A 22,963-nucleotide genomic window follows, 5' to 3' on the forward strand; every position below is an offset into this window, starting at 1 on the left:
TTAAGCCTCCTCCACACTCGTGCGCGAATCGCGGCGCGAAGCCGCGAACGCGAGTGTGGCGTCGATTTTCGCAGACAGCGAAATCCACTCCACACTCGCGTTCGCGGCTTCGCCCGCGATTCACGCGCATAGTCTGGAGGGGGCTTTATAGCAATACAAGCGATTTAAGCCTGCTGTACACTAGTGTAACATTCTGTGGCCAATTTACATGAAGCCATTATTAGCAAACCAGAAAGCCTATAATTATTAGTCTATGGTATGACATACTCGCTGTCTGATGGATTAAAAAAAAGTAGTTAGGAAAAAATGGCGGCCAAGTCAAAGAATAGACTCGTCAAAACTCAGAATAATTTATTGGAATATGATAAAATTCAACTGAGAGATGTTATTTGCTCTATTTGTCAGTCCATTCTCATGGAACCTGTGACATTACCATGCTTTCATAACTTTTGCCAGAGCTGCTTTAAAAGTAGCATAGAAAACAATGCTTTGTGTTGTCCCCTATGTCGGTTGCGAATAGGTTCATGGCTAAGAACCACAACAAAAGAAAATAAAATAGTTAATATTAAGCTTTGGGACGTAATTAAAACGAAATTTGCGAATGAAGTGAATATTAAACTACAAGGTGAAGATTTAAACTTAAGTCAAGGTAAGCAAATTTATGATTATTTATAAAATTATGGCAAATTCGTTTTCAACATTAATAAATTCTATCAAATGCTAATGAACAATGAACGTCATTGGTGTAGTCAGTAGGTTGCTGCCTACTGTCACCTACTGCAAGCTGGCTGTCACGTTCTGTTTTGTATTTAAGGTGGTTCGCTTTTCATACAAAATTCAATCAAAGCTCATTAAGTAACTACACACTATTAGTACACAAATATTTCCGCATTTATCTTCTTTCGAATATTCGTTTGCGCGAAATTATCAGGAAAACAATGTTTCATACAGAAATCATGCAAAAATCATAGTTAAATTTTCATCAATTTTACGTATGTGTGTGTCACAAATGCCGTGTACAGATACATTTGCGACGTTGCCATACCATTTCCGACGTTGCCGGGCTGACCACGACTCGAATTTGGAGTGCCGTCATGTTTAGTGCAGTTTTGTTGACACTGATATTTGACAGGTAGTTAATTGACCTAAGCGAGAAGTTCGTCAGCTTAGCTAAGAACTATCATGGCGTGTTATGCAAACAGTCGCTTTTTTGCTTGCAAACGGAAGATTCCCGGTTCGATCCCCAGTCATTGTATGCTGGAACATAACTTTTTGTATTTTTGTTACACCTAAATTTCGTATTGTTTTTTTATTTTTAATTATTTTTTCTTATTATCATACATCGATTATTAAGTATGGGCTACACGTATTCTTTTATTTTTACAAAGATAATTAGAAATTATACTCTACCTAATCTCTCTGATTTTTACAATCAGGACATCCTCACTGCAATAAAAACCGGGCAAGTGCGAGTCGGACTCGCGCACGAAGGGTTCCGTGCCATAATGCAAAAAAAAAAAAACAAACAAAAAAAAGCAAAAAAAAAAACGGTCACCCATCCAAGTACTGACCACTCCCGACGTTGCTTAACCTTGGTCAAAAATCACGTTTGTTGTATGGGAGCCACATTCAAATCTTTATTTTATTCTGATTTTAGTATTTGTTGTTATAGCGGCAACAAAAATACATCATCTGTGAAAATTTCAACTGTCTAGCTATTACGGTTCGTGAGATACAGCCTGGTGACAGACGGACGGACGGACGGACGGACGGACAGCGAAGTCTTAGTAATAGGGTCCCGTTTTACCCTTTGGGTACGGAACCCTAAAAAGAAGTGTATAAAATTTCCTGTGGTTAAAAATAATGGATTTTGTCTATGAATGAAAAACACAATTATTACTATAGTTTGTTTTTTTTAGCATTAGAAATAAGGTAAACAATCTTGACGTGTCTTTTAATTGAAAAACACATTTTAAAAAATAAGTTACGGCAAATATGTAACAATTTTAAATCTAATACGATCATTTATATTCTTCTGCTTTCATGAGTAATCGTTTTTGATTTTTAAAAAACCGGGCAAGTGCGAGTCGGACTTGCGCACGAAGGGTTCCGTACCATAATGCAAAAAAAAAACAAAAAAAAGCAAAAAGAAAACGGTCACCCATCCAAGTACTGACCCCTCCCGACGTTGCTTAACTTTGGTCAGAAATCACGTTTGTTGTATGGGAGCCCCATTTAAATCTTTATTTTATTCTGTTTTTAGTATTTGTTGTTATAGCGGCAACAGAAATACATCATCTGTGAAAATTTCAACTGTCTAGCTATCACGGTTCGTGAGATACAGCCTGGTGACAGACGGACGGACGGACGGACGGACGGACAGCGAAGTCTTAGTAATAGGGTCCCGTTTTACCCTTTGGGTACGGAACCCTAAAAACCTGATAACACTGAGTATGTGGGGGAAGCGCTGCTGGCCTAGCGGAAAGCAATTCGGAGGTCGCGGGTTCTAACCCCGGCTCGTACCAATGATTTTTCGAACTTTTGTACGAAATAGCATTTGATACCTACCTATTTATACACCGATACCTATTTTTCGGTGAAAGAAAACAATGTGAGGAAACCGGACTAATCCAAATAAGTTTACTCTCTGGGTTGGAAGGTCAGGTAGTCGCTTTCGTAAAAACTAGTGCGCATGCCAATTCTGGGATTAGTTGCCAAGCGGAGATTGAATATCTGGGAGACCGACCAAAGCTTACAAAACATAAAAACTCAAAAATGCGCGTTTTCTCATAGACCTAGCTAAGAGATCAAACCCCTTATAGCAAATTTCATCGAAATCGTTAGAGCCGTTTCATCCAAATATATAAATAAATAATTATATATCTAATAATTGCTGGTTTAAAGGTAAGATAACACAAAGGAGAAACAAAAAGAAATTACCTACTCGCACCAGTCTTGAACCCCAATCCTCTTGCACGTATTTCCACGAACATACCGTTACGCTATTGCAACATACTTACGTTGTGTGAAATTGTCTACTACAAGGATCACGGAAACACTGTTTGCATGTGTGAGTAATAGTAGGAAAAAGCGTGACAGCAACACTCCGTCGAATTAAAAAGGTGGTTTTTGCACAATGAAGTATTCAATGTTTATTTTAATAGTTCAATATTTACTTAAAGAGTGCGCGAAACATACTTTTAAGTATACAAATACCAAGACCATTTCACAAAAAAATAAAATCTGAAATTTTGCAAAAGTGGTGCCATCTAGCGAGAGTTAGGTTTTGAGTAACCTAGGCGAACCACCTTAATAGCTTGATGTTACAAAATTGTGTGTATTGTATTTGTATGTTTATTAACTTAGTACTTCTCTGGACCAATAGGCCACCAAACGAAGGAATTACAGGAGAAATAATTCTTGTGTAAACAAATTTTGGCATAGTTGTAGGGAATTAAATAAGGTGTATTAAACAAGGTATTAAAAGTATCGGGGCCTGACGAAGAAGCTAAAGGGTGGGGGGTTTTAACGTCCCTTTTTATACTTTTTAGTAAATATCTCTAAAATGGTGGCCCTTAGCAAAAAATGTTCTATTACATAAGTACCACTATTTATGTATTACACAAGTAACTTACTGACCAGTAGAGCAACAGTGAAGCTCTTCCTGACTGGGTCTGAGAGACCTAAGTATACAAACACGAGATTTCTTGCCCTATGATGGTTTTCCAATATGATAATAAATTGTACCTATATGCCAAACTAGACTTAAGGTTCCTCACAGGTATATGTGAGGAACCTTAAGTCTAGTTTTTCTTTTTACCAGAGTCCATAAAGGGTTATGATTTTAGCAGCGCTACTATTTTTTAAAATGTGTTCAAAATAATAGGAAATTCCGAAAAACATAAAATTAAGGAAAATGTATAAATTTGCATACATTCATTTTACATGTTTTTACATTCAAATTTAAGTAACTGTAAATTTAACTTAAGTAGTCGTAATGGACTAAATAAATAATTGGGGTAATTGCTTTCTAGCAGAGATTCTTATAATCACAATGAAAACTAATACTTGTACAATTATATTAATTTATTTCCAATGAAAACACAGTGATCATTGCCAGGAAATATGAAAGCTTTCTCATTGTCCTAATGATCCATCACTGGGACTGTTGTCAGTTTTTCACCAACAAGTTATTTTGTTTGTATCAATGATGAACTTTTGGCATACCAAGACGTAAAAATCATGTAGAAATAGCCATACATTTGATGTGCCCCTCCCCTGCAAAAATTGGCAGATGGATTTGTACAGAAAATGACATCCAAAGCGTCTCCAGTTACTAAATGATCTAAGATAATAATCACATATGGCATCCACAAAGAAATTTTTACATCTGTAGTTATTTTCGTATAATTTATACTATTTGAAGCAGTATGTATTTCCAGGCTTTGTGACGTATGCCCATGAACGCTTCTTGCTTGTGTTAGCCGGTTTATACATCTGTATGGGAATTATTACGATATAATACAGACGGCAGGAAAAGAATGGATGAGCGTCGCTATGGATAGAAGTAGATGGCTAAAGATGGAGGAGGCTTTTACCAAAAAAGGGACCGTGTAATTAAATTACTGTAAAGAAAAAAAATAAAAAAACACAAGAGAAAACAAAACACGGGAAACAAAGCTTAATAATAAAAAACCGGGATTATGGGCCCGTGATATCTAAGGAGATACAAATCATAATAATAATGGGAATTATCTTAAGTAAGCATATTTCGAAACATGTATAATTTTTGTTTTCTAGATCAATCCACTGTATGTCTCAGTGCACCTGGTGAAATAAGAGCAGAGTATGAGGCAGAACTTAAGAGACTGCAAGCAGAGCGCTTACAGCAGGAGCAGAAGCAACTTGAAGAAACCACAATTCTTATAAAGTTTGTGTACCTTTTTTTCAATTCAATTCAATTCTTTATTTCATAACAATACAGTATTGTGTTTGAATTTTTTTTACATGCTAACTTACATTAGGTAGTCATACAGTACAGTATAATATATTATATTAGGAACATACACTAAAGAAAAATTACAAACGTCACTAAAATGTCAAAAAGCTATACACAAAAAATTACAACCATCACTAAAAATGTCAAAAAGTGAGATACAATGTCAAGAAATATAGAAATACTTATGAGCAACTTATTATGATTAATTGTCAATAGTTTATTTTCATACTACATAATGTTGTAAGAAGTATTCGCGGTGTTCAAAAGTACTAAAGTACCGTTTAAACGTACCCAGTAAATATCGTATTTTGTTCGTTTGATTATTTTAATGATGATCATGATCACCAAAAATGTAAGGAAATTGTGGTATTGTTTTAATACTTTCCTTTCACTTACAGTCTTAGGCCTAGAACTTTTTAGCCGCTCCTCGTTTATTAGCATGATGTGACCCTACCCTGTCAAAACATGGCACATCTTTTTTAGGGTTCCGTACCCAAAGGGTAAAACGGGACCCTATTACTAAGACTTCGCTGTCCGTCCGTCCGTCCGTCCGTCCGTCCGTCCGTCCGTCCGTCCGTCTGTCACCAGGCTGTATCTCACGAACCGTGATAGCTAGACAGTTGAAATTTTCACAGATGATGTATTTCTGTTGCCGCTATAACAACAAATACTAAAAACAGAATAAAATAAAGATTTAAATGGGGCTCCCATACAACAAACGTGATTTTTGACCAAAGTTAAGCAACGTCGGGAGGGGTCAGTACTTGGATGGGTGACCGTTTTCTTTTTGCTTTTTTTTGTTTTTTTTTTTTTGCATTTTGGTACGGAACCCTTCGTGCGCGAGTCCGACTCGCACTTGCCCGGTTTTTATCCATGAATTATAGGTCAGGAGGCCAGTTTATGTTTATACCTTCTATTATTATAGGAAGATCCAGGAAGAAGAGGATGAAACCCATAAGAAGTATCTAGGAATCATAAAGCAAGATGAAATATTGGCCAAAAAAGTACAAGAAGAAAATAATAAAGAACATAGTAAAAGAGTGGCCCCTGCTAATAGACACCGTCATACATTGGCTCCTGCTAAACCCAGATTAAAAACAGCAAAAATAGAAGCATTTTTAACTAAGACATCTACAAGTTACAAAGTGTGAGTGTTCCCTTTTTGATAAGAGGTATCGTCTTGGGTCGTCCCATTCGTTTTTCGTCAAGTTCTTAAATTAGTCCTATTCTGTTTTCGTCACCCATTCTACATTCGTCACAATCATCGGTGGCTTTCAATGTAGAATGCGCGATGAAAGCAGAATAAGAATAATGTAAGAACTTGACGAAAAACGAATGGGACGACCCAAGACGATACCTAATAAGAGATAGTCTTCTAATTTTAACATAAGTTTACTATTTTAATATTGTTCGAAAAATTGTATTCATGTATGTATGTCAATTATTATTATCTAGCTCTTGTAAATGATTCCTACCATCAGTCCATCACCAAGTGTATCTATGAGGCAGAAATTTGAAACTTCTACTCATGAATGCTTTTTTTCATTAATAAATATCGAATTGAATTTACATACAGAAAGGCCTAGCCAAGGTACTAATCGTTGATAGAAAACGCCAATCAAAAATGAAATAATGTATGAAAATAGTCACGTGACTTCGTAACACATGTCATCCGGAAGATCCCGATACATTTACTTTTCGTCTGGCGTTTGGGGTTATTCCCACTAGTTACCACCAAGTTATTAGTAGGTATTGAATTCTAACAATATTTTGGTGGTAACTACTGGGAAAAAAAAATCCCACCTTTTACCAGTGGTAACTAGTGTAGTAGTGTGTAGGATAGTGGTAGTTCCCAGTGGTAAAAGGTGGGAAAAAAAAATCCCAGTAGTTACCACTGGTAAGAACTTGGTAGTAACTAGTGGGAATAACCCGGCGTTTGTCGATGTACGATTGACTTCTTGCCATCTTGCCTCTGTATTCCTTGCGTTCATTGGCGTTACTGTAACCACTACCTCCTGCCTATACCTGTACTACGAGTACCTATAGTGGAACGAGAAATCCAAAACATTTTTATGAGTTTATTTTATGTCATAATTTCCAGTAACCCACTGTTAATTGATGACAGCACTAACAGCAGCAACGGTTCAGATTACGCACCAACTAAAAGCGAAACTCGGGGATCTCCTGAAATGGTGCCCAGTTATAGCAAATTTCTCAAAAATATCCTAGATAAGAAAATTAGAAATATTTCTGGAATTTGGAATAAAGAGAATGGCGACAGTAAAACAAAGGTATGTAAAGTAGAAGTTAGCTAATATGCTTATATTAGTAGTTATTGAAGTTTAGTTACACAAAGTGTAATACTACCCAAGACCTTTATATAATTTTAATAGACAATATAACTAACGTAAAAATATAATGAATTTACTTTCCAGAAAACCGACGTACTACCTCACGCAAATCACTCAATTTCTACTGATGAAAAAGATCCAGCTAAAACACTGAATGCAACACAGTCTTTACCTGTATCGTTGCCGTACACCGGGATACTCCAACATAAAATTAATACTTTGGATAAATGCAGTGTGGCGAGCGGCAGTGTTGACTCTATGAGGCAAGAGCTCTGTTATTTTAAGCCGGTGCAAGGAACAACGGCGACGAGGTTTGTGAATATTTATGTTCCGTTTTTATGATGATAGTAGTAGTAAATTGTTAACCAAGGGTGGAAAGTGAATCATACGTGGGCCATACTGAAAATTTCTGGATTCTGATATATGAGATTGACTTATTTTTTCTAAGTGGCCAGTTCGGAATTTTCAGTATGCCCTAAGTATCACTCGAGATAATTTGGCGCTCGAACGAAGTGTTATCGCTGATCGCCAATAGTTCGAGAGTGAGATGGTTACTTTTATCCGAGTTAAACACTCTACTTTTCGACTATGAGGAAAGTCAAACACAAGAAAATATTTTGAAGGTTAATTCTCTTGAATTTATTGGCGCCATTTACATTCTGATCGGAAAAAGGCTAAAACCATACACAATCCGATCTTAATATAAAATTGGGACGTGTCTGAAACGACCTTAATGCATGTATACGTGCCTTAAAAAAAGTGAAACTGAAAGAATGAATGTAATGATAATATTTTAAACATTCATCGTCTACAATATTGATTGATTTATTAACAAATATTTTAGTCTTGCAGGCTTACAGTCAGCAGCTGAAGTACCTAAGCAATTGAGATGTTGAAATGTATCTACAAGCGCTCTTATTTTCTGAATAACAAATTGCGTTAAAGTAATTTATATATCTCTCATGCTTCGTTTTTAGCTGCTGACTGTATTTAATTTGGGGGCACAAGTGGGCATTTTAAATTTTTATAGTTTAAGGCATTTCCTTTTCCCAACTGAAAGTTCTACACGTGGGTTACTCGTACAAGCAACTAAACGCCCAGATCTAGTAATCAAGTTAGTATAACAAATTAACTGGACCGGTTACATTGTTATATAAATTGTTAACTAAGCAGACAAAAACTGTCCCATATTATCATACAATATTTTATTACATATACGTAACGTAACAAAGCTATCCTGAGAACACAAGTGTTTTTATTTACATAATACACGGTGCATTTATATTTTGTATTTTTCCTGCAGTTACAATGCGAAGAGGGGGTTTCCGCTACGTGTGCCCGTAATTCGCCTGGAGAGACCAGAGACCGCGCTGGTTCACAAAGAACCACCCACCCAAATGCAGTATGTTGAAGGCCTGTGTCTCTTGCGCAACCACTCCCTGGAGCATAACTTGCCCTCTGCATTTGTCATAGCACTCACTAAGGTCCGTACTTCTTTAAAAGTACTAAGTACTATAGTTCGTTTTTTTAGCATTAGAAAGAACTTGCAAGAAGGTGAGCGACGAAAAACGCTTTTTAAAATTCAAAAACTGTTACTTATAAAAGCAGAAGAATATAAATGATCGTATTAGATACATAATTGTTACATAATTATATGTCGTAACTTATTTTTAAAACGTGTTTTTCAATTAAAAGACAAATCAAGATTGTTTACCTTATTTCTAATGCTAAAAAAAACGAACTATATTAATTGTTATTTTTGGCCTGGCCTAATGGGTAGTGAGCATACTGAGCATGCCTTTAAAGCCGATGGTCCCGGGTGGAAATCCCACTAAGGGCATTTATTTGTGTGATAATTTTCATTTTCATACCAATATTTGTTCGTGAGTTATGGGTGTTTTCTATGTATTTAAGTATTTTTAAATATATAAAAAAATATACTAGCGACCCGCCCCGGCTTCGCACGGGTAGAACCTTAACAGATTATACACCTAATCCTTCCACATGAAGCACTCTGTTCATAGGTGAAAACTGCATAAAAATCCTTTCAGTAGTATTTGAATTTATCGCGAACATACATACACATAAACAGACAGACGCGGCGGGGACTTGGTTTTATAAGATGTAGTAATATATCGTTGTCTAAGTAACCAACACAAGCCTTATGGAGCTTACTGTGGGACTTAGTCAATTTGTGTAATAATGTCCTGTAATAATTATATTTTATTTATTTAAATAAGGTGTTCCTTTCTTTGTTCCAATATTCTTTCGCGATCGTGAGATACAGGGTTTTATTTAGTATTCAAATAGTTGATTGTTATATTTTTACAGGGTGTTACAAACCAGTCGGAAACGAAGGCAAAGGAAAGTACGACGGGAAATTCCGTTTCTGAAGCAGTAACTAGAAGAAATATAGCGAGTAAAAGTAAAAACTGCATTCAAGTCGATGGCATCGATAAACTGAACAAAGAAACAAGGTTGCGACGCACAAGGTCTATGGGAAGTATTTCGAAAGCTGAAAATGAAACAACACCTAAAAAGGCCAAAGCGAAAGCCAGACAAGCGGTTTCTGAAAGAAAACCGTACTTGAGAAGCGAATCTAAGAAAAATAGTGCTAAGAAAGAACGAAATAGCCCACCATTCAATTCAGACTCTGTAAATAACAATAAAGTCAATTTAGCCGTAAAGAATTTGTCTAGTCCATTGCAGCATTGCGATGTTAAAAAAATATTTGAAGAACAACTGAGGATTGTGAAACAGATGGAGCAGGAAAAGAAGGATTTAGAGTTGGCTCGCAAAATGGACGCGGAGCTGAACCGGCGCATGCTGCGGCGCGCGCCCGCCGCCGACAAGCGCGCGCTGCCGCCGCAGTACGCGCTGCGCCCGCCCAAGAAACTCAAGGTTTAATCACAATCTTATTATTTCCTAACTTACTATCGTTCTCGCTTATTATTATGCAAACATAACTGATTACTTCATTGTTTTTATTTAAGTAGTTTTTTTAATACAGTTGACTAGAGTTAAACGTCAGATTTTAACCAAATGTCTACGGTATGTTATTAGATATTTTTTGCAATGTTGATTTTTCGTAGAAACTTTCATATAAAAAAATCACTAGATATACTTACCATTTAGAACATAGAAGGTAAAAAACAAAAAATAACGGATACGATATACATACAATGTTGATTATTTACTCGTATCGTATACCGTCAATTATATTATTTGGTTGAAATCTATCGAGTACCTCCAGGACACAATGTGTTGACACAGTGTATTGTATTATTTTCGTATTAAAATGTCCAGTAATCATTACATTTATAGTCTGTCCTGTGAACCTGGAATGTGTACATGTGCCGTCGCAGCTTAAAACTGAGTAAATGTAAATGGCTCTGAAATTAAAAAGAAAACTAAAAACCTAATCGACAAAAACAAAGTATTGTATGGAGCACTAAAACTCCATATATTTATCGAGCCTGCACACAAAGTGTCACGAGATTCGGGTGATAAATACGATGTGCAGACGAGACCGCAACGGCAGACATACGAAAAATGTAGGCCCAAACTGAAACGGAGAAGCTTCACCCTCGTCCGGTCACAAGGTCGGTATTCCTCCATATCGTTTACAAGGAATTAAGAAGAGTGTAGATTTCTCACTATATACCCTTCATTATATCCTTATCGTCATTATAGCCTTATTCATAAATTTCAAATGCTTCTTTTAGTAAAATGTGTTTCGTCCTTTTCCAACGAACACAAATGACAAGAACAAACGAATTCAATGACAATAAGCAGCAAGCACTCATGAATACATTTTTTACACCAAAGTTCACACTACAGACTACAATTTCTTGCGCCCCTTGTGGGCTCTAAAGTTTGATTCGATTACAATGCTTTTAAAAAGAATTGTAGTTTCTCGTAATTTACTTTGATTCCCGTTTTATTTAAATGATTACAAATCTTAAGGTCCTATACATATGTATGTATTTTATATCAGATAACATACTGCATATAATTTTCTACCGCTGCAGAATCAGCGAAAAAATATATTTTTCTATTGCTTATTATTTTTAAGAGTTATGTAACTGTTTAGAGCTGTGAATCTTAGTTAAGTGTTAATATTTAGTAGCATACAATGGAAAGTAAATACGCACATATTTAATTAGATCGATGTCAAATCTTTTCAGCCGCATATTTTCTTTGGATGTATTTTTTATAGACTTAAGGCCCATTTACATGGTTCGAGTTTCTCGCCTCGAACGCACGATTATCGTAGCACGAGAAAAAATATTGTATCATGTAAACTAAACATACGATATCGTACTAGAAGGAGCGATAATCGCCTCGCCTTTGCTGATTGGATGTCTCCGTGTAAACAAAATTTTAATGCGAGAATCGCATTTCGAGACTTTCGAGTTCATGTTTTTTGTAGTCCCAATTTTATGCGTTTTTTGGGACATTTAAAATGTTTTATTAATAGCCAAAACGTACAACAATATTTTTCTTTTCATACAGTGTCTTTTGTGATGTTTGACCATAGGTACTCTGATGGGTGAATTAGGTCATACTGAACAGCTTATAGAGTGTGGAGCCAACCCCGAAATCGCGAACGCGAAACAAATCTGCTTTTTCCATAGAAAACATTGACGTACCTACATATTATATACAACTCTTCGAAATTTATGACAACCTACCTACCTACCATGTTGTCGTTATCTCAGTACTTATATGTAGTCGTTTCCCGGCAACTTATTTTTTCTTAAAAGCAACGTCATGTTATTTCAGCCAAGAACCAATATTAAAATACTCGTAAATGCAACTTAAAATATATTAATTCAAAATAATGAGAGAAACAAGAAATATTTACTAAGAATATTGACAATATAGTGAAAAGATTAGTAACTAATCACGTAAGTTGACAGGTAAAACTCGTATAAAAATCGGTTCGCACCGATTCGTGCGATACTCGCACGTACGTGAAAAAATGTCATACGAGAACCAGTTTAGACGAGTCGAGAAATCGTACGCAAATATCTCCCTAGAACGCAGCTCCCCGTGTAAACTATTTCGCCTGGCGATAATCTCCATTCGAGTATCGCATGACATAATCGTAGGCGAGTTTTTATTTCTCGCATGAGTGTATACATTTTTATACGATAATCGCCTGACGATTATTGCATACGATAATGTCATACGATTTCTCGCCCCAAAGCGTGCGAGAAACTCGCACCATGTAAATGGGCCTTTAAAGTGGTCAGAGAGGTCTAGCAAACAACCGATAAAATCAGCGAAATGTACAAAGTTACAGATATCCACCAAAATGCTCTGAAGAAATTAAGTGTAGCTGTAAGACGCTCTGATATTGACCCGAGTGATTAATGATTATAACGTCGGGTGACAAGCAAAATTCACTAAGTGCTATCAAAAAATTAAAGTAACAATGTACTATATTACACTTGTAACACGGTTTATTGTCTAATAATTTCAATGGTGTTAGTGACTTTCGCTTGTCACCCGACGATAAACTCACAAGTTATTTAAACTAGTAATTTTTATAAAAAAAATCGATATTGAATAGCCCGAATCGAATCAGCCAAGCGTGTGGCGATATCTATTGTTGGTTAAGACTCAAGTCATTTGGGTCCTCTGCTTTATGGCTCCTCTACACGATGGGCCAACGCCAGCCACACCAAGGGACGCATTTATGCGTTAGAGGGAGCAAGTGATATTGCTATCTCATTCTAGCGCATGGCTGCGTCCCTTGGAGTGGCCGTCGTTTACAGTTCCGAACAACTGACAGGCCAATACCGTCCGACGGACTGTTAATCAGTGGGCCCCTTAAGACTCGACTCAAGTCGAAACTCGAGGTCTATTCAACTTGTTAGAGACCCGAGTCTTAACTGTAAATTTTTTAAATAACTTTAAATTTATGGGTTATGTTACATACACAATACAAAATAAATAAATATTATAGGAAAATATTACACAAATGTAAGCTCAATAAGGCTTGTGTTGTAAGAACTTGGAAAACAATATATGTATATAATATATAAATACTTAAATACATAGAAAACGCCCATGACTCAGGTTAGGAACAGTATTCGTGCTCATCAGACAAATAAATGGCCTTATAATAATTAAAACCCATGACCATCGGCTTCATAGGCAGGGTCACTATATCCATTAGGCCAGACAGGTCGTCCACGCTTATTTACTTTACTGCTATCAGTATTTAGATAAAACCTACAAAATTGTTGACGGAGTCTTTATTCGGATTCTCAGGCTGCGTAGCCAAGATGTCAATCGCTTACGCTCCGTAGCGATCGAAACGCAATTGTCACTGTCGCACTAAATATGGAAAAGTGATAGAGAGACATAAAGCTTTTCGTTGTCGAAGCGATAGCGATTGTAACCTTGGCTAGGCCGGCAGGTCCTTTTGAGTTGCGCTTAAAAAGGACGCAATAAACGACTCGACCCGAGACTCAAGTGGTATCCAAATCGGTCGATTTGAACAGAAATGAAACTGGCGTCGATTTCCAATTTTAGATTTATGGTGATATTAGTGCCCTCTAAATTGAAATAATGCCCCAGAACGAAACTGGCCTCACAAATTGGTATTCTTGCGTCCGCGCCTCAATTTATCGGTAATATCGGTCATTATCGGCGGTTGAATTCGGCGAGCCAAATTGGTATTTGCGTCCGCACCTCCTGATACGATCGGGCAATTGAATCAGATTGGCGAATCTGGATACGCCTTAAAGACGGAGGAATCTTGTCCTTTCAGGTTATTCTACAAAAAGTCATCCTACACATTAAAATAACGTAAGTTTTTAAGCGCAGAGTCTCACAAAACCAAGGACATTATTTTCAAAATAAGACTAGATTCCTTACCACTACATTTACGCATTGCGACACCCTCGGTTAGCGTGTATTGCTGAAAAATAATATGCAAAGCATTGTTGTTCCTAATGTACCTACACCTCGATATGAATTCGACAATTTAGAATGCTATGGACTATGGATTATTTTTTTTAAAGAAGAAATAAAATATAAATAAAATCCTGTTATGCTATCGTTCACAATATTCATCTCCCTCTGAATTTATTCAACAACCATGGTGGATGTCTAGGGATGGGATGCCGATTATCAGCCAAAAGATGGCGTCACTGTGCACGAATTGTGGATTTTCACTATTTCTCCCAAAATACAAAGTTTCATAAGATGTGTTGATATGTGCGAAAACTATAAAAAATACTACATCCAAATCGAGACATGTTCAACTCAACATTGTCTCATTTCGTTATTACCGGAATCCAACTGCAAAATATTGCAATTTCTTGCATTCACGCACACTTACGTACTTAAAGTCACCTTAAAGTCAGTGTCAAATGTCAGCAGATTCGTAATGTTACAGTAAAGTAACCTAGAGGGCGCAGCGGATGAAATGTTTATTGTTGAAAAAAGATTGGAAATTAAATAATAAATTCTTGTTTGAGCAACGATTAAGAATTACAAGGCATTCAGAAGCAACTAATGTTTTCGACCATCAACTGTCATGTGCTCGTGGCACCCGTAGCCTCTATTTTGAAAAAAATCAGATTGTAGCTAAGATACATGGTTCAAACCCCGACAATGCCAGTTTTTTTTTTATTTTATAATTTTAGCATTCTCTTTTGAATTATTTTAAGCGTATGTTATTCTTCGAAACTAAACTTACGTGAGTAAAATATTTTCAGTATTTAATTATTTTTTAATAATATTATGGGAAGATTTATAAAAGTATTTTTATTTTCCGGTTTTCAAAGGATATAAATAATGATTAAAATAATTTAAAAAAAGTCATGCATGAGGCTAATTAGGATCGCAGAATAGGTAGGTACATAAGAAGTCAACTATCGACGAAGTATAGCTGGTCAAGCAGATCTTGTCAGTAGAAAAAGGCGGCAAATTTAAAAAAATGTAGGCGCGAAGGGATATCGTTCATAGAACATTTGGATTTCGCGCCTTTTTAGGGTTCCGTACCCAAAGGGTAAAACGGGACCCTATTACTAAGACTTCGCTGTCCGTCCGTCCGTCCGTCCGTCCGTCTGTCACCAGGCTGTATCTCACGAACCGTGATAGTATTAAGTATTTCTGTTGCCGCTATAACAACAAATACTAAAAACAGAATAAAATAAAGATTTAAATGGGGCTCCCATACAACAAACGTGATTTTTGACCAAAGTTAAGCAACGTCGGGAGTGGTCAGTACTTGGATGGGTGACCGTTTTTTTTTCTTTTTTTTTTGCATTATGGTACGGAACCCTTCGTGCTCGAGTCCGACTCGCACTTGCCCGGTTTTTTTACTGACAAGATTTGCTTGACCAGGTATAAAACTTTCCAAAATTTTATTGAAATGATATACCTACATGAAATAATCAAATACAACACATTTACTTAAAATAACTTTTAAAATAAGGCATATAAAATTACCAAAAAGATGAAACAAAATAAATAAATACAAAAAGAAATGAGTCTTTGTTCGTGGTTTGAACCCTGTCATGCTGTTCAACTTGTTAGACTTATACTCAGTAGCTAAAAGCCACTAGACCATTTGACCATAGTAGACCCGGGCCAAAAATGCCTTCTTATTTAAGTAACCCATTACTGTCAAAAATATCAAGTTTGAATTGATTTGAAATATAATTTTTCATTTTCGAGTTATTGACATCCAAACGTTGCGAGCATGTTGTACTTTAAACCATTTGGCAACGTCGCACGCTCGCACGGGGAATTCTTCTGAAAATGTATGTCCTTTTATATATTTTGATATTTATGGATATATGAGGATTCTTCTACTTATGTTGCAAATTGATTAAATTATCGAGAGAAAAATGCTAATGCAAAGAAAACAAGAAATATCCGTTTCATTTCTCATGCTATATTCGGTTAAATTGTGTTCTAATGTATGGGGAAGACAAACTAATTATAGCCAGCCATTTATGAATGTAGTATGATACCTTAGGGTATGGTGCTTTACGCACACTAGCGTCCCTTCCCCTCCCCCTGACGCAACCCCCCCTTTTTGCATGAAATATGTCCCGGTTCACAATTTTATACATTTTTTGAGGAAAGTATATATTTTAGGAAAAAAGTGTCAATGAAAGAAATAATCCTTAATAAATTCTTAATAAAAAAGGTCATATTGATTTTTTTACATGATGCACATTCATGTATTAGCTTGTTAAAATTCGAAATAACATAGTTTTTACTTAGGATTCGAAACTCATTTATTATACACGGTGTAACACGAGGAAACCGAATAATTTTGACAGCGTATTCCTGATCATATTTAGAGACAAAAATGTCCTATAAACTTTTTTGAAATGCGGCTAGTTTCAGAGTTGATACCAATTTAAAAAAATAAAACAAGTTTTTATTGTTACATAGTTCAAAACGCCTTTTTGATGGCGATGTTGTTACTATGGGATTTAGTCTAAATATCCTTATTGATATGTCAAAAAGTGACAATTAAGTAACACGTTGCAAAAACTATGTTTTACGAAAAAAAGTAAAAATCCATGTTAACTGACAAGTTTACCAATAACATTTACTTTTTATGTACATACATATATATTCAAAAAATTAAAAAATGGCGGCCAAGTGCGAGTCGGACTCGCGTTCCAAGGATTCCGTATATTACACAATTTTTAACAATGTATTTTTTATTTTATTTATTTAGATATTTAATTCAGGGAACAAGGCCCATATTACAAATACCTTACAGACTAACATACATTTGTATTTTATAAACTTAAAACTAAACATTATTTATGCGAAACGTGAGTGAAATCTTTAAAAAATCCGTAGGAGTCGGATCAAAAACTGTAATTAAGTCCGACTCACGCTTGACTGTACATTTCTAACAGGTTTTCCTGTCATCTATAGGTATAGACCTATTTTATGTATTTTTTCAAAATTTTAAACCTAGTAGTTTCGGAGATAAAGGGGGAGGGGGGAATAGTCATTTTTTGCCTATTTTCTTGAATAACTTCTAAACTGTTTATTAGAAAATTATAAAAAATATATATTTGAGATCCTTACAATAAGCTCTTTCATTTGATATGTAACATGATATAGTTTGAAAATTTTTATTTTTTATTTTTTTCATTTACCCCCCAAAAGTGGCCCCCATGTTTAAAATTCATTTGTTTACAAACTTACATATGTGTATCAGATTTCAACTTGATTGGTCCAGTAGTTCCGGAGAAAATCGGCTGTGACAGACGGACAGACAGACAGACGCACGAGTGATCCTATAAGGGTTCTGTTTTTTCCTTTTGAGATACGGAACCCTAAAAACTTTCTTTGTAACTCAATTTTCTTTGTTAGTGTAATAATTATTGTTTTTTCTTTCTGTTATGATGTGTTTAAAATTATATTGTGTGTCATTGCAGCTGTCAAATAAATGATTTATCTATCTATCTAACTATCTATCTATCTATCTATCTATCTATCAAAACAATAAAAAAAATTGTTTTCGGCGAAATTGACCTAAACTCATACAAACATTTTTTCCTTCTTTTAATTTGACCTCAGAAATAAAATCTTTCGCATTTCTTGAGGACACCTTGTATAATAAGTGTTATAAAATGAATATAACCTTTTTTACTAAGAATTTAATAAGGAACTATTTCTTTCATTGACACTTTTATCCTAAAATGTATACATGAGGTCAAAAAAAAGGAAAAGATGTAATATGTGTTTAGGTCAATTTCGCCAAAAAAAAAAAATTTTGTTTGGTTTTTTTTCTTAATTTTATGAATGAATTTGTATATAAAAATTAAATGCTATTGGTACACTTGTCACTTAAAATGGTTTTTTTTTCGTAAAACTTAGTTTTTGCAAAGTGTTACTTGTCACTTTTTGACATATCAATAAGGATATTTAGACTAAATCCCATAGTAGCAACATCGCCATCAAAAAGGCGTTTTGAACTATGTAACAATAGAAACTTGTTTTATTTTTTTAAATTGGTATTAACTCTGAAACTAGGCGAATTTCAAAAAGTTTATAGGACATTTTTGTCTCTAAATGTGATCAGGAATACGCTGTTAAAATTATTCGGTTTCCTCATGTTACACCGTGTATAATAAATGAGTTTCGAACCCTAAGTAAAAACTATGTTATTTCGAATTTTGACAAGCTAATACATGAATTAGGTGCATCATATAAAAAAAATGAATATGACCTTTTTTATTAAGAATTTATTAAGGATTATTTCTTTCATTGACACTTTTTTCCTAAAATGTATACTTTCCTCAAAAAATGTAAAAAACTGTGAACCGGGACATATTTCATGCAAAAAGGGTGGGTTGCGTCAGGGGGAGGGGAAGGGACGCTAGTGTGCGTAAAGCACCATACCCTAAGGTATCATACTACATTCATAAAAGGCTGGCTATAATTAGTTTTTCAAAAAGCACAATTTGACCGAATATATGAAAGAGGGTCATTGTTGTTGTAAAAGGTGTGCAGGAAATGATACGTTTCTGCACTAGAGCAGTTTAGGTTCCAATTCCAAGTACGATTTTATTATTCTTTTTACAATAAGCAATTGAAATTTGGGTATAAATGGATTTGTTATACAATTTCCATTCTGATATTTGACTCCCCATTCCATAAATTACTTTTGGCCAAATTGTTAATTGAAAATACCTACTCTCAAAAATACCTCCTATAAAAATGTATTTAAAAAAACACATGCATTTTACTTTCCTCGTGTGCGAAATGAAAAGTAGAGTGTTTTAACTCGGGTGAAAGGCAGCATTTTTGAAAAAAACCAGTCAAGTGCGAGTCGGACTCGCGCACGAAGGGTTCCGTACCATAATGCAAAAAAAAAAGCAAAAAAAAAATGGTCACCCATCCAAGTACTGACCACTCCCGACGTTGCTTAACTTTGGTCAAAAATCACGTTTGTTGTATGGGAGCCCCATTTAAATCTTTATTTTATTCTGTTTTTAGTATTTGTTGTTATAGCGGCAACAGAAATACATCATCTGTGAAAATTTCAACTGTCTAGCTATCACGGTTCGTGAGATACAGCCTGGTGACAGACAGACGGACAGACGGACGGACAGCGAAGTCTTAGTAATAGGGTCCCGTTTTACCCTTTGGGTACGGAACCCTAAAAATATCATCTACTAATGTTATTGTTATGCACAAGCAGAAGATATTATACAATCTTATTGTTTATTTACAAGAAGATGACATTTTTCTCCACATACCTATATATTTTTGAGAAAAATATAGCTAGGTATTTTAGTTTAAAAATAATTGTTACAATAAATATAGGCTTTTCCAGAGAACATTTACCGAAACGAAAGCAGAATTCACAAGGGTTTTCGGTGGACAACCGTAACGCGAATGATTGTTTGGACTGACCTTTCTATAAATATATAAATGTATTTTATTGTGTAATAATCATAATAATTATTAAGTTATATTAAATCTGGGAATGAAATTATATCAGAAAGGAGATTCTTAAATGAGTAGGTATACTCGTAACATGCTTTGTGCATTAAATATGCCTCCCTCTATTGAGTGAAAATAAAACAAAATACACAGGTAATCTGTGTTGCGGTTTTAAAGTGCCATCTGTTACACCTTTGACAAATTAAAAATGATTACTTGTCAAATGAAGTCGCCATGTTAGAATTACACCGATACTATAAGCATCACTCACACAAACAAGCAATGAGGCAAAATTTTACCAATATTCAAAGGCTTTTTTCTTAATAATTTTAATCAATATCTAGTATTTTTTTACGTTAAGCGAAGACAGAAATATATATACTACCCAAACATTACATATACAAGTGAAGAAACCCTATATAATAGGAGCTAGGGTGCCAAGAAAGTTGTATGAAAATCGAGCAAGGAGAACCACCTTAACCCCTCTAACAAACATGCATGTAATAAAAAATATTTGTTTAAATTTTAACTTTAATAGCTGTCAATAGAGTTGAATATCTTATCTGCCATATATCGCATTGTATGCGGCAAGTCGTTATTTTAAAATGGTGGTCATTGTTACTATAGGTATTGCTAATGTACCGGTCTCGTGTTAGGATTGACGGCTGGCCAGCTAAGTGCGAAGCTGCTATTGATCGTCGATTTCATACAGAGCTTACTTGTCTTCACTTCTTAAGTTTTTCAATAAGTGTCTAGATGGAAGAATGGATTTATTGTGTAAACTAAATATTCATGTTACCTTGAGGTGAATTGTCAAAATTATAATATTGGTGCGACCGAGATACACAGATGTAAAGAACAGATTAAGATGTGATCTTAAAAGTTCGACCAAGGCATCCTAATCTTAAGTTGTACGCTTGTTGTTTCACTACAATTATTGTGTAAAAAGTAAACAAATTTTAGGTATTTGTGGACAATATAATATGTAAATCCGTTTTACCGTATACTTTATTAGAGTTGTATTTTGCTGTAGATAAATACACTGACTTGAAATTAAATACCTCAAAAGTAGGCAGAGTATCGAAGCAAATATTGAATCCTGGCATCTATCTACTCGTAGATCAAATTGATTGTTATACCGTGTGATTACGTTTTTGTCTAGCTATACCTATTAGAGAGATGAAGATGTAAGGCATACTAGACAACCTAATTACAAAAAACATGTAGGCGAAATGTATGAAATAAGTCGCTGATTTTTATCAGGATATCGAGGTGGGCCTATTAGTAAAAGTAGTTCAGTCTGTATGTTCGCCGCACAGCTCAGACTGGAGTCCTTACCATTAGAAACAACAAAATTACCATTACCTATACAACTTATTTTACAAAACAAAATGAGTCATCTGTGCCAAATCACATCTGAACATGTTCCAGCGCTATAATATGTAAGTATGCATCATATAGCATAATATGTATCATATATGAGCCTATTCGTCTAGGTATGTCAGTTGTACAAAAGACTGAAGTGTCCCCATAAACAGGGGTCACGAGCCCCGTAAGCCGTTATCAGTCGCGATTAAGCCATTTGATTGATAATTGTTATCGAAGTATGATATAAACAAAATATTTGTTATTGTATTGGACAAGACATCGGCTTGGATCTCATGAAATTGTGATTGAACGTGAATGTTAAAATAGAATTAAGAATTTAGACTTTAGCTTCGATGTCTTTATGTATGGAGTATATTAAATGGTGCTGTTGAATTCAATTCTCACTTAGCTTGATATTAAGTTAGCTAAAAGAAACCATAATGTGTATAAAGAGGTGTTTACAAACTGCAGTGTATATCATCATAAACTAGTTTCCATAACGTATGTTCATAGTAAAATTACTGACTGTCGATGTCGGTGGTGTTATATTATGCTAGAGTGAGACGACTCATTCTTCTATTAACCCCTCAATTTCCGAAGACTCAATAACGTGTCAAAAAAAAAATATTCCATTCTAAATTTAATACGTATAACATTATACGTTTTAGTCACTCTGAGAGTTGAGGGGTTAACACAGAATGAAAGCATGATTAAATGTACCGACTTGCTGGAAACACCGACAATTAATTCATTGTATCTACGGATAGGACGGACTCTAAATTATTAAAATATGTATAAAAAGTTCTTGCACTGGCGTGCATTTGTAATTAGTTAATCTGAGATCTACCGGGGGGATAAAACGTCTCGATAGTTATGACATGCTTTTTGATTTCCTGAAACTTCCGCATGAAGGGTAACTTTGGCCATTGAGATTATGGCACATTGTCATCTGGTTGATTAGTTAACTGCCAAGTTTTTATATTTTTTATTAGACTCTTATTATAAGTCACACGAAAGCGCAGCCAAAAAGCGGCTCCGTGGGAGCTCAATCAATCAATCAAAGTTACGCCCTCATCATAAAATGACACGCTTAAATTACATGAAACTTGGTCTTGGCATTATCATAAAATGTCAAATTTCATGTTATTTCAGAATGTCGGGAGAGTAACTTCGATTCTAGATATGGCGGCAGCTCTCTGTTATTAGAATCAGGCGTTACTTTGCGGATATCCATACTAATTAAATTAAAACGAAAATATATTATATCTTTACTGATCCGCGAAATAACCTTCGAAATGTGGTTTTCAAGGGCCAAATTTACCCTATGGGTTAAAGTACCCCAAACTTAAGGTACTGTTTAGTCCACCCATCCATCGCCAGTGGCCCCACTGACGTGTCATTTTTGTATTCAATGAACATATTAAGGGCGAATGTTTTAAATGTTAGGAACAGGAAAGATTTTGACTGTACAATTGGTACTTTTCCGAAGGTTAACTAAAAATCTATATTTGTATGGTTTTCAAGAAAAAGATTCCATACCTATTGGTGCCAGCTGGTGCCAGCTGGTGCCAGCGCAGCACTACTGGCATGGAACTTTTTCCTCGAAACGTTACAATTTTTTTAAAGTTAAACAACTGTATAAGACAAGAGAAATAAACATTAACATTGTAGAGCTGTTATTTTATTTCCTAAAGGCTTACATATAAAACGCACTGCCTTTTGCCCTTTGTCTCGTCTTGGCGGGGCACGGCCGGGCCTCCAGATCGTGCACCATGCTGCGCAATTACATTCTTCT

The 22,963-nt window shown here is 35.3% G+C and overlaps 1 protein-coding gene across 1 annotated transcript; it reads left to right on the plus strand.

Moving 5' to 3' along the window:
• Window positions 1-305: 305 nt before the first annotated feature.
• LOC134679487 (uncharacterized) lies at window positions 306-22,838 on the plus strand. The gene is made up of 8 exons (XM_063538418.1): window positions 306-649; window positions 4,801-4,930; window positions 5,925-6,146; window positions 7,101-7,290; window positions 7,435-7,661; window positions 8,654-8,834; window positions 9,682-14,473; window positions 20,270-22,838. Exons 1-7 carry the CDS (start codon window positions 307-309, stop codon window positions 10,255-10,257), a joined length of 1,869 nt encoding a protein of 622 aa, XP_063394488.1. The 5' UTR covers window position 306; the 3' UTR covers window positions 10,258-14,473; window positions 20,270-22,838.
• Window positions 22,839-22,963: the final 125 nt, after the last annotated feature.

The sequence above is a fragment of the Cydia fagiglandana genome, chromosome Z, assembly GCF_963556715.1.
Source record: "Cydia fagiglandana chromosome Z, ilCydFagi1.1, whole genome shotgun sequence".
NCBI lineage: Eukaryota > Metazoa > Arthropoda > Insecta > Lepidoptera > Tortricidae > Cydia > Cydia fagiglandana.

Bases quoted from the DNA above. Each gene is read 5' to 3' on its own strand.
- LOC134679487 (XM_063538418.1), top strand. From the start codon at position 307: ATGGCGGCCAAGTCAAAGAATAGACTCGTCAAAACTCAGAATAATTTA. The intron at 4,931-5,924 runs GTTTGTGTACCT...CTATTATTATAG, and splicing joins GAAACCACAATTCTTATAAA to GAAGATCCAGGAAGAAGAGG. The intron at 6,147-7,100 runs GTGAGTGTTCCC...CATAATTTCCAG, and splicing joins ACATCTACAAGTTACAAAGT to TAACCCACTGTTAATTGATG.